Genomic DNA, 18,949 nt, shown 5'->3' with positions numbered 1-18,949 from the left:
TAATTCATTCTCCAATAGTTGTCATTGATATTCCAGTTATAATTTGAAGGTTTTCTATAACTTGTAATCCATATGAGAGTAGTCAAAGCAGGTATGATGTATGTGTGCTTGAGTCCTAGAATTCTTTGGGTTTAGATTTTTGTAACATTAAATACTTTCAGCTATCATTCTCTTCAGAGAAATACTTTTATATCTACAGTAATTTTAGAAGGTTTTAGGAAGATAAATTGGCTTTCTTCTTCCTGTCATTATAAATCCAAAATTCTTTCCAACTTTATTTTAAAGTACCACTCACTATTCCTTTTAAATGCTTATTAATTTATTAATTTAATTACTTACTTAGTTATTTAAAGGGTAGAGTTACAAAGAGAGAGGGAGAAACTCAGACATATCTTTTAACTGCTAGTTCATTTTCCAGTGATCACAAAGACCAAATCTAGACCCTTTCAAAAACAGAATCATAGAATTTCATCCTGAACTGCACGTAGGTGTCTGTACTCAGGTATTTGGGACAACTTTTGTTCTTTTTCCAAAGCACATTAGCAAGGAGCTGAATTAGAAGTGAGGGATCCGGAGCTTAAATGAAAGGATTTATAACCATGACAAATAATCACTGTTATCTACAAAAAGGATCTGAATTTAGGTGGTAATGCGATTCCAAGCTTACTAGGGACCCCAATGGGTGACCTCAGATTCTTTACCAGGGAGCCTCTAATGAGTCTTGCTTTGAGGACATGTTACTGCAGTCCTTTCACTCCAACATCCTGTTCACCAAATAAGAGGATGCTAAAAACATAGAAGGCTCTTAGCTCATTAGTCCAAAAGGACTTGTCTGTTTCAACAGAAAGACTACCACGTTGCTTTCCTAAACAAAAACAAAGCAACATCTAAGGAACAGAAATTCAGGAATAGAGTACCATCAACTTTAAAAAAAAAAAAAACATTTTTTCACGTTCATGTTTATTGAATCAAAATTAATAAAATGAAGTGGACAAAATAGTAGTAAGAACATCATACTTGTAATCAAGAATCCATAATATATTCAAGGTTTTTTTCATTAAGACACTAAGAAAGTCATTCACCTTTATGAGTACCGCTGCCCTCCCTTATAGTGAAAAGATGGTCATAATTGGAAATGTGCTTGTTGGGGTGTGTGAGGAAAATATGAAACCTTTGCGAACATAGGCTTAAGCACACTGGACAGAGATAACATAGGTTCAGTGTGATCTTTGTGGAGCATCTACTCTGGCCTGTGAGAATGTACACAGGTGCCCAGGGAAGCACGCACAGAGAACACAGCATCACATTCGGAAACAAAACTGACATATTTGTACAAAACATGCTAAAAACAAAGTAATGAAAGAGGGAAGATGAAAGCTTAACATAAAGAAGTTCAAACAAGCTCACAAAAGAAACAAATTTTCTAAACAAAACTGGCACTAGAACATGGCAGTTTCATCATAAACCTATACTCAAGCATGTGCAATTACTTGTATTTGAGTATACACTAAAATAACGCAAATATTAATCAAGTCTGTTATTTAAAGTTGCAAATTTTCAATTAAAAATCAAAGTTAACATTGGAAAGGAACAGAAAAGATAACCCAACACGAAAATGTGACCAGTAAAATGATTAGACTTCGCCAGTTCTTTAACTCCATGAAAAAAGACACACAAACTGTAATCAAAATTTTCTTCTAAGCAGCGTTTTTCTCAAAGCAAGTTTAACATCTTGGTTCCTCAAACTGTAAATCAAGGGATTCATCATGGGAACTACGTTTGTATAAAACACAGAAGAAATTTTTCTTTCAGCCATAGATTCAGCAGAGGATGGCTGGAGATACATAATTGCACCTGACCCAAAAAACAAAGACACAGCAGTTATGTGGGAAGTGCAGGTGCTGAAAGCTTTGGACCGGCCCCTGACAGAGCTGACCTGGAGGATATTGGAGACAATATAGCCATAAGAGATGATGATGGTGAGGCTGGGTACACTCATGTTGAATGCACCCAAAATAAAATCCAAGAGTTCATTCACATAAGTGCTGGTGCAAGAGAGCTGCAGCACCGGGAGGAGGTCACAGAAATAGTGGTTGATGATGTTTGCATCACAGAAGGTCAGTCTCAGCATGCAGCCAGTATGAGCCATGGCTCCAAAACAGGCCACCAAGTATGAACCAAGCATAAGACTCAAACACACGTTAGGGGACATGATTACATTGTACAAAAGAGGTTTGCAGATGGCCACATAGCGATCATAGGCCATTGATGTCAGAACGTAACACTCAGAAATGATAAGGAACATGAAAAAAAAGAATTGTACCATACATGCCACGTATGATATAATATTCTTCTCTAATAGGAAGTTCATCAACATTTTAGGTGTAAACACAGAAGAATAGCAAAGATCTACTAAGGACAAATTGAAGAGAAAGAAGTACATGGGGGTGTGAAGGTGTGAGTTGAGCCCAATTAGAGTCACCAAGCTCAGATTTCCCAACACAGTGACCATGTACATGAGCAGAAACAGCAAGAACAGGGGGAGCTGGAGCTCTGGCCGGTCTGTTAATCCTTTCAGGATGAACTCTGTCACAAGTGAGCCATTTCCAGGAGCCATTCCTGCTTTGTGAATCTGTGAGTAAAGCAGAAAGAGTTCCATGAGAGGACAGCCAGGCTCTTCCAAAGGCACCTTGTCTGCAGGTGTGAAGGGCATGCTGGAGTCTCTGAGAATAACCGTATCCAGAGCTACAGGATGAGCCATTGTTAACACAACCACTTACCCTACAGAGGGAGAACAGTGATGCCGTGTGTCTACATCACTTCTAGGAAGAGCAGGGCTGAAGGAGATGCAGGATGTCAGTGACAGAACTGTCATTGTTTCCACATCCTTTCTCCTTCATTAGAGACTCCCCTCAGCACTAAAACTGGAGCCTGAGACCTGTCTGTTACTGGCCACAGTGCACATTACACCAGTGAGAAGGAAATGCAAACTTGGTTTCTAGAGCTAAACTGATAAAGCATTATCCAAGAACATTTTCTCACTGTCCTCTCACAGAACAGGCTGTACCTAAGAGGACAGAGGGTTCTGTCTGTGCGGAGGGAACTAACACACACCCATGCTGCCGCCCCTGAACACACTAATGTCTCAGACAGCTGACCTCTGCAGGTTTCGCTTGCAACATAATTTTCTGGAAAATTATGGAAAGCTGAGAAATACAATGCATTTATTTCTAGGCTGTATGTTACGACATAAGACTCAGCAGGCTTAGTCCATACCTCAGTGCTTCCTGGTCTTGCAGTTTTCTTTGTTGCTGGATGAGTGATTTCAAGTTCTGCCGTTTTGAACCTTCTCACAATTTGATTCAAGGAAGATGCAGTCCACACTTGATACTGGTATGCTCTGGAACTATTTCTGAGCTGCCAATGTTAACCTATGAACTGGCTTCAAATAGTCATGATTTCCAGAGAAAAAATGTCTCTTCTTGTTACCAGACTTATCACTTCTTAAAAACAGATGATTTGTGTGTTTCAATATAATGTGTTTCATCATAATCAGTGTAGAATCTTATGCCATCTTTTCCTCAAGGTACAGATTCTAGTTCTCATATAAGTAGGGAGGCAGTGTAGTTCCCCAGGGTGTGTGTGATCAGTGTTTAGGTCCCAGGTCAGACAATATTTTACGTGAGTCTTCCCTTTTCTCAAGGGTACATCTCCCACAGCAGGGAAAGGCAAAATCCCAACCCCCTCCTGTCAAGATCTCTACAGGGAAATCTGGTTTTTCAGTTCTTTTTTTTTTTCTTTTGTACTTCTTTCTGCATCCAAAACACCCAGAGGATCTACCCCCAGAATCACTGATTGATTTATTTATTGGGAATTTTTCCATTTTTGCATGAGTTCAGCCCTTGAAACATCCCTCTGCAGCCACCTCAGCAAGCAGGTCAATGGTTTACATCCTTCCTAAAGGCCTTCCTCTAAGGCCTCCTGAAATGTCTACTTGGATGTTTGGCTCAGAGTAATAATTTTATTCTGTTTACTGATCTGAGATGTAAAATAATTTTTTTCTAAACTTGTGAAAGTCTTCCTACATGTGAGAGCTAAAATGTGAAAAGAAAAAAACACTAAAAATGCCAAATGCAAAGAAAAATCCCATGTGTATCAGAATTGTTGCAAATAAAATTGTTCACATTTTTGTAGCTTTGTCAAGCAAATAAATAAAAATAACATAACCAATAAAGCTGCTAGTTTCAATGAGCCTTTATTATTGTAACAATCATAGTATACAAGTGAGAGGTATTTTTTTCATCTGATTATTGTCTGTAACATTACATTGCATATACTTTTGCAGAACCACAGTTAAAACTCTCTCCTTGTTGAAATGCCATTTAATGGAGCATTAGGTCTTTGATTGTAATGGAGCTGATATCAGCTTAATCAGCTCTGTGAATACTGAGTCACATTTTACATTTGCAACCTGGTTGTGATTCCACAATAATATGAAACAATGTAGTCTGTTTAATAGGAAGTATATTTTTGGATGAAACGTATTTTCTCTATATTCTGACACTCATCAAATGAAAGAATTGGGACCCACGCTGTAGGGTGCCTCAACTACTGACACAGTATGTAAGCTGTGGATGCATATTGAGACCCTATCCTGCCATACCAGGAAGTCTACCATGCCAGCATTGCATAGGAGTGCCATTTCTGGTTCCAGGTGCCTCATTCCCAATGCAGCATCCAGCTAATGCCCAAAAGAGGACACACCAGAATCTGGTCCTGTTTGCTAATGGTACCTGAGAACGGAATGGTAAAGAACCTGGACATGCATTTAATCATTCCACAAAGTGAAAATATCTCAAAATATCAGGATCTACACTTTAAATGACACTATGACTTGACAAGATGTTGAATACAACATTTTCAGTTAAAAAACAGACCCCATGGCACACCTACTAAGTGGCACCAGGTTCATGAGCCCCAGGGGTGGGGGATTCGTGGGGTTGGGTTGCCTGTGTCAGGCCTTTGGGAATGCCTACAGGGTGAGTGTCAGTTTTGTGAGACCTAGGGGCAGAGGATTCGATGATGCTTGGGACACCTGGCCCAGGTACGAGACTTGCCTGCAAGAGCAGGCCCTATTTACAGAAAAAGGTTGAACAGTGGATACAGCCCCTGTTGTAAAAGCAGATTCTGACAGCACATTTGGTGCTGTAGCAGAAGAACAGAACTAATTGGACAACGAGCTCAAACAAATGATGAAAGCAAACATTCTAGGTGAATGGAGACAATGGACATAGAGAAGGTGACAATATCCTTGCATCAGAAATCGGCAGCTTTACAGACCATTCCAAACCGCTTGGATAGAGTAGTTTCACCCTTTCTTTGTTTCTCACCTTCCTTCAGGGAAAAAAAAAAAAAAACCAGCAGAAATAGCAAATTTAGAAGCAATGAATTCACTCATTTTCCATTTAACCTTCCCATTCTGATCAACAATGTAATCATTATCGGGCCCGGCAGCATGGCCTAATGGCTAAAGTCCTCACCTTGAATGCGCCGGGATCCCATATGGGCGCTGGTTCTTATCCCAGTGGCCACACTTCTCATTCAGCTCCCTGCTTATGGCCTGGGAAAGCAGTCGAGGACAGCCCGAGGCTTTGGGATCCTGCACCCAGGTGGTATACCCAGAAGAAGTTCCTGGATCCTGGCTTCAGATCAGCTTAGCATTGGTCGTTGTGCTCACTTGGGGAGTGAATCATCAGACAGAAGATCTTCCTGTCTGTCTCTCCTCCTCTCTGTATATCTGACTTTCCAATAAAAAAAAGATGTAATCAATATTTTAAAAATTAAATAAAAATAATACAGAATAAATATAGTGCATACCTCTAGAATACAAGAACGATGAGTAAAAATAAGCATTTTGTTAAATGCACAAGATCTCTCCAATGGAGACATATCATATTTGATCAAAAGATTTTCGGATTTCTATTTACTTGTCCATTGATAAACTAAAAATGAGAGACACAGTGAGAGAGAGAAGTGATGCTCTAGCCCAGCAACCCACTTCCCACACAGAAAGAAAAGTTAGAGCCATTTCCAGGTTAAAGTAGTAGCCTGAAAATACATCAAGCTTCCCCAGGTGAATGGGCAAAAATGTGGCCCAAGATTGGCTACCTGACCAGCCCCATATGAGGGAGCTGTATAAAAGAGAACAGCAAGGACTTGAAACAACCCAAACTATGGGGTGCCAGTGGCACAGGTGAACAGATTGCACCACAAAACTGGCCCTGATCAAAGCATTCTACCCAACGTTTTTCTCAAAGCAAGTTTAACATCTTGGTTCCTCAAACTGTAAATCAAGGGATTCATCATGGGAACTACATTTGTATAAAACACAGAAGAAATTTTTCTTTCAGCCATAGATTCAGCAGAGGATGGCTGGAGATACATAATTGCACCTGATCCAAAAAACAAAGATAAAGCAGTTATGTGGGAAGTGCAGGTGCTGAAAGCTTTGGACCGGCCCTTGGCAGAGCTGACCTGGAGGATACTGGAGACAATAAAGCCATAGGAGATGAAAATGGTGAGGCTTGGTACAGTGATGTTGACCACACCGAAAATAAAAACCACATATTCAGTGATATAAGTGCTGGTGCAAGAGAGCTGCAGCACCGGGAGGAGGTCACAGAAATAGTGGTTGATGATGTTTGCATCACAGAAGGTCAGTCTCAGCATGCAGCCAGTATGAGCCATGGCTCCAGAAAAGGCCACCAAGTATGAACCAAGCATGAGACTCAAACACACGTTAGGGGACATGATTACATTGTACAAAAGTGGTTTGCAGATGGCCACATAGCGATCATAGGCCATTGATGTCAGAACGTAACACTCACAAAGGACAAAGAAACAAAAAAAGGAAAGTTGCACCATGCACCCCACATATGATATAATATTCTTCTCTGATAGGAAGTTCATCAGCATTTTAGGTGTAAACACAGAAGAATAGCAGAGATCTACTAAGGACAAATTGAAGAGGAAGAAGTACATGGGGGTGTGAAGGTGTGAGTTGAGCCCAATTAGAGTCACCAAGCTCAGATTTCCCAACACAGTGACCATGTACATGAGCAGAAACAGCAAGAACAGGGGGAGCTGGAGCTCTGGCCGGTCTGTTAATCCTTTCAGGATGAACTCGGTCACAAATGAGCCATTTCCAGGAGCCATTCCTGCTTTGTGAATCTGTGGGTAAAGCAGAAAGAGTTCCATGAGAGGACAGCCAGGCTCTTCCAAAGGCACCTTGTCTGCAGGTGTGAAGGGCATGCTGGAGTCTCTCTGAGAATAACCCCACACAGCTTAAAAAGGAGCCTTAATGGAGCATCACCAACATGACCACCGAGTGGAGGACAGTGATGCCGTGTGTCTACATCACTTCTAGGAAGAGCAGGGCTGAAGGAGATGCAGGATGTCAGTGACAGAACTGTCATTGTTTCCACATCCTTTCTCCTTCATTAGAGACTCCCCTCAGCACTAAAACTGGAGCCTGAGACCTGTCTGTTACTGGCCACAGTGCACATTACACCAGTGAGAAGGAAATGCAAACTTGGTTTCTAGAGCTAAACTGATAAAGCCATTGTCCAAGAACATTTTCTCACTGTCCTCTCACAGAACAGGCTGTACCTAAGAGGACAGAGGGTTCTGTCTGTGCGGAGGGAACTAACACACACCCATGCTGCTGCCCCTGAACACACTAATGTCTCAGACAGCTGACTTCTGCTGGTTTCGCTTGCAACATAATTTTCTGGAAAATTTTGGACAGCTGAGAGATACAATGCATTTATTTCTAGGCTGTATGTTACGACATAAGACTCAGCAGGCTTAGTCCATACCTCAGTGCTTCCTGGTCTTGCACTTTTCTTTGTTGCTGGATGAGTAATTTCAGGTTCTGACATTTTGACCCTACTTACTCTTTCATTCTAAGAGGTTGCAGTCCACACTTGATGCTGGTGTATCCTGGAACTATTTCTGAGCTGCAAATGATAATTTATGAATGTGGCATCAAACAGTCATACTTGACAGAGGAAAATATATCTTGTTATAACCAGACTAATCACATGTTTAACATAGATGATTTGTGTGTTTCATTATATCATGTATTTGCTGGTAATCAGAGTCGAATCTTATGCCATCTTTTCCTCAGGGTACAGATTCTAGTTCTCAGTGGAAATATGGTGGTTGTATTGCCCCCCAGGGTGTGATCAGTGTTTGGGTCCCAGGTCAGGCAATATCGTATATAAGTTTTCCCTTCTCTCAAGGGCACATCTCCCTTAGTGGGGCCAATGACAAACACTCAAATTCCTCCTGTCAAGATCTCTACAGGGAAATCTCATGTTTCATTTCTTCTTCTCTTTCCTCCTGCATCATAAATTCCCAGAGGATTTACCTTCCAGGTTACATGCTTATTTATTGGTAATTTTTCAAGTATTACAGAGCTTCAGGCCTGGGTTCTTGTCCATATTGCCAATGCTGAAATCACACCATGGTTTACATCCTTTCTGAAGTGTTGACCTCTAAGAACTTCTGAAATGTCTACTTGGATGTTTGACTCAGCATTATCATTTTATTCTGTCACTAATTTGAGCTGTAAAATAATTTTTGGGTTTTTTTAGACAGTGAAGATCTTCCTTATGGTATAATTTACATGTAAGGCTCATTAAAAGATAACCAAGATGATTCATCGCTACTGAAAATGAAATTAACAGCTGGAGGCTTCTTGTAGCCTGTTGACAAGAGTAAATTATTTGTCTATATACGGACTGCTAGATTCTCTTCATCAGTAAATAATCAAAATAATGTCTCCTCACATTTATTATATGAAACGCTTATCAAAATACTAGAAAGCATTGTGGAGATGAAATTGCATAAAATGAAATTGTATAACATGAAAGAATATAGAATTGTAGAATTTAAAATCAGAATCATGCCCTCTTTAATACACTTAACCTAAACACTGCTACACATCACCTATTACAAATCTATACAACATTTATCTACTGAGTGAAGTTGATAGTAATTGCTGAGTGGAAGTCCTAAAGAGAATTGTCTCTGCCCTGGACTGGTCTAGAACACTGTACTTTTACAAAAACGTGTTAGTTTCTTTCAACGAGAACCCTTCTGTAGCAGGAAGCTATTTCCCTATACTACACTTGGCCTTCCTTGTCAGCATTTTGTTAAGTTATATTCATTAGGATAGAGCTACAGTCTTAGGGGTTTTTAAATATTTAATTATTTGCAAAACTTCACATAAATAAATACGAACTTCACATAAATACATACCAACGGTTGAAAACACATGCTTAAAAACTTTTACTAAATTAGCACATTATCACTGTATGTTTGAGAACATCTCCACTCTACTTCCCACAGTGTCTGCACTAATTTACAATCTTGCCAAAAGTGCACAGTTCCCCTTTCTCCACATGCTCTCCAGCTCTTGTTCCTTTCTGTCTTGGGACAGGGGTGAGCTAAAGCCTCATTGTGGCTTGACTTCCCTGATGGCTAATGTTTCTCAGCACCTTTTCAAGTATTTCTTGTCCATTTTTATTTCTTTCTGTGATGATTGCCTTCTTAGATACTTTTATGCATTTGTTTCAATTGTCGATACAGTCTGAATAGTAATCCATTGTTGATAAGGAAATTACAAGGTTTGTTCCATTTTTCCCATTCTGCCTGATGGCCTTTTCACTCTATTGATAATTTCCATTTGGTGTGACAAAACTTCTAAGTTTGAATTAATGCAATTTCTATATCATGCCTCAAAATATAGCAGATTTTATGGTTATATATTGTTCAGTTCTTTCATCACTAAGCAATGAAAAATAATACCTGGAGTTTATTAAATAAGAGCCTTTCTGTAGCAAGCATTTATTTTCCATATACTATACTTGGCCTTCCTTGTCAGCTCTGTGTGCCTCTGGTCCAAAATTCCTAAAATTGGAATCATAATTACAACATCTAAGTCCCTTGGTTGTTATGACAGTTAAATAGAAAAATACAAGTAATATTGGTAATGATGAACAGCCAGTAAATGCCAATCATCATTAGCCTCCACATACCATTCACCAACTTTTCTTTAATCTCCAAGTTCCCTTAAAAAACACTTTTTCCTTTACTTCTTTATTCCTGTTGCTAAGTGTAGTGCAGAGTACAAAGGATGAATTTTTTTTAAAAAGTACTTAGTTATTTCAAAGTTAGAATTACAACACATATAGAGGGCTGTGGGGAAGAAATCTTCCATTTCCTGGTTCAACCCTAGATGGCTCTACCTGCAAGGGTTGAACCAGGCTGAAGCCAGAGCCAGGAACTTCTTCCAGGTCTCCACATTAGTGACAGAGACACCAACAATTGCGACATTTTCTACTGCTTTTCCCAGGCCATTAGCAAGTAGCTGGATCAGAGATGATCAGAAGTAGAGCATCTGGGATGCAAACAAGAGCCCATATGAGATCCTAGCACTGCAGATGGTGGCTTTACCCACAATGCCAACCTCAAAACTCTTATTTAAGGAAAGCAATTCTCCTCACTAGTATGTAGCATTTCCTCATGCAGTCTTCTTACTTTGCCTCTACACTGCAGTTAGAATGAACTCCCAAAGTATGACTCTGGCCCTCCTTAGCTTAAGAATTTTCTGGTCTTCATTACTCACTAGCAAACTTAATTATGATACTAAAGTCTTTTATTGAAAAATCAATTATTTTAATTGACTTCAATATTTGGTGCATATTAACTCCTGCATAAATTCAGTTTCTTAAAACTATATGAGTTTTGGGCCCAGCGCAGTGGCGTAGTGGTTAAAGTCCTTGCCTTGCACACCTGGGATCCCATTTGGTTGCCAGTTCTAACCCTGGCGGCCCTGCTTCCCATGCGGTTCCCTGCATATGACCTGGGACAGCAGTTGAGGACAGCCCAAATCCTTGGGACCCTACATCCATGTGGGAGACCCAGAAGAGCTCCTGGCTCCTGACTTAGGATTGGCTCAGCTCCAGCCCTTGCGCTCACTTGAGGAGTGAATCATCGGATGGAGGATCTTCCTCTCTGTCTCTCCTCCTCTCTGTATATCCACCTTTCCAATAAAAATAAATAAATAAATCTTTTAAAAAAAACTGTATGAGTTTTTTAGTGCATTTATCTGAAAGTGACAAAACAGGGATACTCCATCTTTTTATTCACTCTCCAAGTGGCCACAGCAGCCATGGCAGGGCCCAGCCATCAATGGAATCCCTGATACACCTTTGTCTCCTCTGTGGGCAGCACAGATCCAGGTAGTTGGATCATCTTCTGCTGGTTTGAGGCCCATTAGTTGGAATATGGATCAGACACAGAGCAGAAACCAGCACTGTGGTATAAGCTATCAGTTCCACAAGAATTTTCTTTATTCTATAATCAATTGATAGGTATCTTGAAAGGAGCTTCGCATTTCAGAGTCTGCAAGAAAGGAAAGCATTCATCAGGGGAGGTTTAAAGTCATTTCTGCACAAACTCTTACCATCATTCAAAGTTAATTTTTCTCTTCAAATTTGAAGAGTGAGAATATCCTCCAAGCTATTCACCTTTCAAAATTGACTGTCTAGGACTTTTCACTTAAGTTCTTTCAAATCGCAAAGTTCTTTCAAATCACAGAATGTAATTTAATGAGCTGTTTAAGTGAGAAGCTTGTATTTCTCCCATGAAAGTGAATGGAATGGAGGCATTGTTGGTGGCAGCAGAATAAGCTGCCTCTAAGGACATCTGCTTTGTGCAACAGAATGTTAATTCAGGCTCCAACGCCTTAAGTTCTGATCTAGTTCCTGTTGGTGGTGACTGGGAGGCGGTAGGTGGCCCAAACACTTGGGTTCATGCTGCCACGTGGGAAATTCAGATGGAGTTCCTGGCTTTTAAAGATGGCCTGTCCCTTAAATATGGCCTGTCCCAGCCACAGTCATTGTGGGCATTTGGGGAGGGAACCAGGATAAGGAAGATTTCTCTCTTTCTCTCTCTCTCTGTGTATGCCCCTCTCACTATGACACTCTGCCTTTCAAATAAGCAAATCGTTAAAGAAAACAATGAATAAGAAGTAGAAAGTCCTGGAACTAGTAAAATAGCCAAATGCTTAAATCGAGAATCATTTACTATAAACTGTTGGCTATAGTCCTGGGAGCTTTTACCTTCTCAGTCACAAAATATTTCTCTAGCTACCAAAATCACACCTAAGACAGCTATACCCAAATAATAAAACAAAAGCAAATAGAAAATAAAAGAAGCTCCACAGAGCAAATATTTCAGTTCGAGTTATATCACACAGCCAAGCTCACTGCAGGGACAACTGACAAAATCACCAATTCTGCTGTCAGCCACTGCTTGTAATGAATTTTCTGGAACTAGTAAGAAAGGGAGAAAATAAAAAATTTGTTATGTAAGGACAGCAACATCATCTCAGTCAGAAAACTTGTGAAAGATATTTGTAACAAGAAATTTTATTTGTTCAATTTTGCTATAGAATGTAATATTTGTTAAGTGGATTACTCTTAAGCTTCAAATCAACTCATCTCTCTTACTATATTCAAACATACATCATGAAACTCATCTGTATATGTGACTAGTGCTGTGTTATACTAGGCTCTGCTGCAGCTGGCAATGACAGTATCCTATATGTAGGTTGGCTTGAGTCCTGATTGCCTCATTTATGATTCAGCTTGGGAAAAGCAAAGGAAGTGCCTGGGCCCTGCTTCCCAGCCAGGAGACCTGGAAGAATTTCCTGGCCTTTTGTTTTGGCCTGGCTCAGCCCTAGCTGTTGTGGCCACCTGGGTAGTGAACCAGCAGATTTAAGATCTCTTTCTCTCACACATTCTCTGTAATTCAGACTTTCAAACAAATATAATAAATCTTTAAAATATATATGTGAACACACACACAGTTTATTTGTATATACAAATTACTCCCTGGACCGTCCTCAGAATTTGTGGAAATTGGATTAAAACTTGGGAGGATTTTTAGTTTTGTTCATACGTTTGCCAAAATACACATTTGTACGAATTTTTTGAATACTTCTCAACTTATTGGTGAAAAGGGAACTATGCCATATTTATAAAAAGGTCTTGATGGTTCAAAAAGCAATAGAATATTTGTAAGTTTTCAATTTGCTCAAAATAAGCAGTTTTTGCAAAGGACATCATCAAGAAAGTGAAGAGATAACCCACCATGAGCCAGTGCCATGCTGTAAAAGGCTAAGCTTTTGGTACCACTTAGCGTCTCAGCCATTCCACTTGCAATCCAGCTCACATAAAACTTCTGAACATTCAATAACTACAAAATAAGCTGAACTTCTCTGTATCATGCCTAACTTTATTACATTAATTTTTCAAAGCATTTGCTTGACATTGAACAATTTTAGTAAGAAATAGTTATAAAATGCCATTTTCATTAAAAAGCCAAACAATGCTGGCGCAAGTCTCGGCTGAGAAAATTTAGTCACAAAATTCTCTCTATATATATATCGTATAATATGCTCCTTTTCTTATCCAGATTCCTGTCGTGCACCTGGGAAAAGCAGTGGAGTATGGTCCAAGCGCCTGGACCCCTGCACCCATGTGGAAGACATGGATGAAATTCCTGTGCAACTTCACCCTAGTCTGCATCTGGCCATTGTGGCCATTTGAAGAGTGAACCAGCAAATCAAAGATGTCTGTTTCTCTTTCTCTCTCACACACATACACATACACTGTAATCTTCAAATAATTAAATAGGTATTTCTTTTTAAAAAATCTAAATAAGTGACCTTTTCCAAACAAATACAAGAATTCCAACCTAAAAAATAAGACTGAATTTCACAAAGTTGTTCAAGGCTATCTGCTTTTTGGCTCAGCAGAAAGTGCTTCTGACTATACTCCATGACTCAGACCACAAATCATATCCTAATCTTGGGTTTCACATTGTAGCTTTTGTTAAAATTACTAAGCTTTTATAGATATGGATTTGGTCTCCTCTGTATCATTTTTGAAGCATGTGTACTCTTGAAATGTATACTTTGTGGGCAAGTGATGGCTCAAGTACTTGGGTCCCTGTCGCCTATTTGAGAGACATGGATGGAGTTCCTGGTTCCTAGCAGAGGCCTGCTACAATCACAGCCTCAGGCCAATTTAGCATTTTTAAACAGCAGATGAGTGCATGGATGCTGGTTCTCCCTTGGTCTCCATCTCTACCTCCTACACACACCTTTCTCTTTCTTGCTTATGTTCTCTCTGTCTCCCTATTATGTGTGTGTATGCCTTTTACATAAAAATAAATAAATGAATAAAATCCTATAAAATACACAACAGGTGCTTTAGGTTGAAACTCAAACCAAATCAATTGGAAAGTTCCATGTGAAGAACTACCATGAATGTAAACAAAATGAATATAAAAACAATGCAAAGTGAGATCAACATTATCATAAATGTAAATACTTGACTCTTATATAATAGTAGTTGAACTCAGAGCGAAGTTTTAACGGATGTCATTATCATCTAAATCTATTTTTAAAGGCCAATATTTTAATAAATAATTTTATTAACATAAAAAGAGCAGAGTTTATACATCCTGCAGGTACAGTTCCAAGAAGACAATACTTCCTTTACTTCCCTGATCCCATAGCCCGCCTTGCTCCTTCCCCTCTCTTCACCGATTCTTGCTGTAACATAATTTTAATCAACTCTATATTCACAGTCTTAGTCACTAATCATAATCTCCAACCAGCAAAAAATAGAGGACCACAGCTCCACAGAGTAAAAACAACGATCATATCCCAAGCTGACCGTTTCATTCCTACATGTCTTTGTAGTCTCCAGGAACCTCCCTGTATCAGAGAAAATTTTTGTTTGTCTTTTTGGCTTTTATCACAAAGTAAAGTGGTTTCCTGATGCATCCATTTTGTTGTAAAGATAGTATTTCGCTCATTTTATGGCAGAGAATATTGCATAGTGTTTATATGCCACATTCTCTTCATCCCATCATCAGTTGAAGAACATCTAGGTTCATTTTGTGTCTTAACTATTGTTAATTGAGTTGTAATAAGCATGAGAGCATAGCTAAGCCTTTCATGTGCTAATTTTCTTTTGCTTAGACAATAAATTTTCAGGAATGGGATGGTTGGATCATATGGTAGATGTAGTTCCAGATTTCTGAGGAATCTTCATACTCTCTTCCATAATTGTTGTACTGATTTATGTTCTCACTAACAGTAGATTAGCATTCATTTTTCCCCACAACCTCACCAATATCTATTGCCTTATGATTTTTGGATGATAAACAATCTCATTTGGTGTGGTAAAACCTCAGTGCCACTTTTATGTGCATTTCTCTGGTGGCTAAACCAATCCTTTAGAAGTTTTCAAAATCATGGAATCATATTGTAAATATAAAAATGAAGTGCAGTAGCCATGGTCTCCTGAAGGCTGTATTGCGCTGAAATCATTCAAGATAGGCATGGATTGTAGCCAGAAGAATATACAAGCACTACTTTGAAAAGCATGATATGTTTTCTCATGAACACTTGACCTAAGCTACTCAGCCTCACTGCTCCAGGAAATGACTACTATTCTAAAGAAACAGCAAGGTAAGATATGTCCCTTTTGCCCATCTTTTTATCTTCATTTTAGAATCAGCCTGTATGCGTGTGCTATTATTTATAGGCATAGGCATTTACCCGTCCACTCTCCTTCCTCCCTCCCCAACCCCCCACATTATTGCCCCACCTTATTGTTATGATTGTATAGTCCTTCAGGAACAGTTCTTAAGAGGTATGTTTGTTTCTAAGTGGGCATTGAAGTCTGTGTATCATCTTGCTACTACAAAACTGAGACAGTCAGCCTCATACCACTCATACTTTCAAGCCCATATTGGAACAATTCTCCAGAAGTTCCTTCTATTCCATCACAGTTCCTTCCTTCCTTCCATTTCTCCTTCCTTCCTTCCTTCCTTCCTTCCTTCCTTCCTTCCTTCCTTCCTTCCTATCTTCCTGCCAGACTGCCTGCCTACTATTTCTTCAGGATGTGCAATGCTTTGAAAACTTGAGCTCTGTATGTATTATTCTTAAGATTTTATTCATTTCTTTATCTTTATATGAGAGGCAGACATACACACACATGGACATAGACAGAGAAAGGTGTGTGAGGTAGGTGGAGAGGGGGAGAGGAAGACCAAGAGAGCTAGCTTCCATATACTCATTTGCAGTGCAAAAGCACTAAATTGGCTGTGATTGTGGTAAGCCTGTGTTAGGAACCAGGAACCCCATCCAGGTCTCTCAAATGGGTGACAGGGACCCAAGTACTTGAGCCATAACCTGCCTAAAGTATTCATTTTAAGAGTACACATGCTTCAAAAATGATATAGATCAGGGAGACTTAGGTCTAGTAATATTTGTAAAGTAGGGGTAGTCCATACAGTATTGGACTCAGATTCAATTATTTGTTCTAAAGAAAAGCAGAGATGAATAAAGTATACATGTTGAAAGACCAAATCCCAATTTCAGCAAGACATATACCCATGTTTAAAAAAAAAAATAGACCTTTGCCTGGTGCAATGGTCTGGCAGCTAAAGTCCTCACCTTGAACGCACTGGGATCCCATATGGGCACCACTTCTAATCCCAGAAGCTCCACTTCCCATCCAGCTCCCTGCTTGTGGTCTAGGAAAACAGTTAAGGATGGCCCAATGCCTTGGAACCCTGCACCTGCATGAGAGACCTGGAGGAAGTTCCTTGCTCCTGGCTTTGGATTGGTGCAGCACCAGCTGCTGCAGTCACATGGGAAGTGAATCATCAGATGGAAGATCTTCCTCTCTGTCTCTCCTTCTCTTTCTGTATATGTGACTTAGCAATAAAAATAAATATGTCTTTTTAAAAAATAGTGTATCCAGGAATATTGTTGTATAATTTTAATCAAAATCACAAACACAATTCATATATAAGTGGAAGGAGAGACCACATTTTAATTCTATTCATCATAAATATCAGTTAACATTAGCCCTGCTGTTTTAGTGAAGTCTAAGAATGGTGTGCAGAGCCATGAGTCTTACCCATCTTAAGCATCCATTAAGATAGGAAATTCAATAAAGTTTAATGTTCCTAAAAAGATATGACATTAAGGTTCAACAATAAGGGTCATTACTAAAAGGACAAGGAAAATACAACATCTTCACTATGTATTTAAGTTTTGCCATCCCTTTTCTGCTTTAATGCAGTTTTGAGTAATGAGATCCTAAGAAAGCAGAAAGCACTGTGTGCAATGCTTTCAGAAAAGTTTTTAAAAAATGAAGTTTTCAGATAGAATCCAAAGGTTTGCCTTGCCTTAATTAGTGAAGACACATAAGGAAAAGAAGAGTAATAGGATTACCATTAGATAAGAAAATGTATCGACTTAGTGCTTCCATCTGGTAAGGAGATAGAGAGCAAAAAAATAGCCCCTTTGGGATTAGGTGACCCTGGTCCAGCTAAACTGAATTCTGAGAGAGTAACATATATCAGAATACCAATCCCACCAAGAATATAGCAATAAAGTTGCAGAGACAGACTAGAAGGAAGATCATGAGGACATGAGGAAGTACAGGAAAGGAAGGGGAAAAGGAGAAAAAAGTAGAAAAAGCAGCAAGGCATCCTGACAGGTGGTGCTTACTTTATAATTCTCTTCATAGTTTTCTTCAGAGCAAGTTTGACATCCTTATTTCTAAGGCTATAAATAAGAGGGTTCAACATGGGCACCACAATAGTATAAAACACAGAGAAAAAATTCCCCTGACTGGCAGACTCAGTAGAAGATGGCTTCACATAAGTGAGCAGCCCTGAGCCATAGAACAGCCCAACTGTTATGATGTGGGAGCCACAGGTTCCGATGGCTTTGGACCAACCTTTAGCTGAAGACATGTGAATAACATTAAAAAGAATCAAGGCATAAGAAGCTAAGATGATGAGGCTTGATGCAACGATCACTGTACCTACAACGACAGAACTCACGAGCTCATTGGCAGAGGTGCTGCTGCACGAGAGCTGAAGCAGGGGGAAGATGTCACACATGTAGTGGTTGATGATATTGGAGTCACAAAAGCTGAGCCTCAGCATATACCCTGTGTGGACCATGGCACCACAAAATCCCATCAAATATGAACCAGACATCAACAAGAAACAAATCCTTGGAGACATGATGATCGTGTACTTCAGAGGTTTACAGATGGCCACATAGCGATCATAAGCCATGGCTGTCAGCACATAGCACTCAGAGTTGACAAAAAAGCAGAAGAAAAATAGCTGAGTCATGCATTCTGGATAAGAGATGATGTTCCTCTCTGAGATAAAGCCCATCAGCATTTTAGGGGTAAAGACAAACGAATAACAAAAGTCAATGGAGGACAGGTTGCAGATAAAGAAGTACATGGGGGTGTGAAGGTGCAAATTCAGGCAGATTAGAGTGATTAAGCTCAGGTTGCCCACCATAGTGACCATATAGTTCAGCAAGAACAGAAACAACAGGGGCAGCCGGAGCTCAGGTTGTTCTGTTAATCCCACAAGAACAAACTCACTCACTGAAGACTGATTTTCCATTGCTGTTCACTTCGCTGGTGCACCTGTGTGAAGAGGTGTACAAAATGACATTACTAATGGGCCCAAGGAGCAAGCTTTCTGAGGATGATTCTTGCAGGTTCCCCATCTCCTTCCTCCACCCACACAGTGGCTCTCTTGCCAGGGGGAATGCTGGCACACCTCCCAAGGGCTCTGCTGACCATGTCCCCACACTCCTCAGCCTTTGTTCAGGATTAGGGCTGCAAAGGTAGTGGCTGTCAGAATCCCTCATTTATATAGCTTTGGACTTGAATGTAAACTTTAAAAAACGAAAAAATTCAGTGCTCACCCTTCTCATGAAGCTTCATGGATCAGGATGTTGGGGGCCCATCTTCTC

At 39.8% G+C, this 18,949-nt stretch overlaps 3 protein-coding genes across 3 annotated transcripts; all 3 read right to left on the bottom strand.

Moving 5' to 3' along the window:
- Window positions 1-1,684: 1,684 nt before the first annotated feature.
- LOC121154223 (olfactory receptor 8B3-like) lies at window positions 1,685-2,629 on the bottom strand. The gene has a single exon (XM_040977176.1). The coding sequence runs from the start codon at window positions 2,615-2,617 to the stop codon at window positions 1,685-1,687; it is 933 nt and encodes a 310-aa protein (XP_040833110.1). The 5' UTR covers window positions 2,618-2,629.
- Window positions 2,630-6,285: 3,656 nt separating this feature from the next.
- Window positions 6,286-7,224, bottom strand: LOC121154222 (olfactory receptor 8B3-like). The gene has a single exon (XM_040977175.1). It carries the CDS (start codon window positions 7,213-7,215, stop codon window positions 6,286-6,288), a length of 930 nt encoding a protein of 309 aa, XP_040833109.1. The 5' UTR covers window positions 7,216-7,224.
- Window positions 7,225-17,667: 10,443 nt separating this feature from the next.
- LOC121154221 (olfactory receptor 143-like) lies at window positions 17,668-18,949 on the bottom strand. Its single transcript, XM_040977174.1, has 2 exons — window positions 18,940-18,949; window positions 17,668-18,596 (listed from the first exon to the last, which is right to left on the bottom strand). Exons 1-2 carry the CDS (start codon window positions 18,941-18,943, stop codon window positions 17,668-17,670), a joined length of 933 nt encoding a protein of 310 aa, XP_040833108.1. The 5' UTR covers window positions 18,944-18,949.

Source organism: Ochotona curzoniae, unplaced genomic scaffold, assembly GCF_017591425.1.
Source record: "Ochotona curzoniae isolate NIBS_2020 unplaced genomic scaffold, NIBS_Ocur_1.0 contig_2723, whole genome shotgun sequence".
NCBI lineage: Eukaryota > Metazoa > Chordata > Mammalia > Lagomorpha > Ochotonidae > Ochotona > Ochotona curzoniae.
The sequence above is the reverse complement of the archived record's forward strand: the minus strand, read 5'-3'. Positions and strand labels throughout refer to the sequence as shown.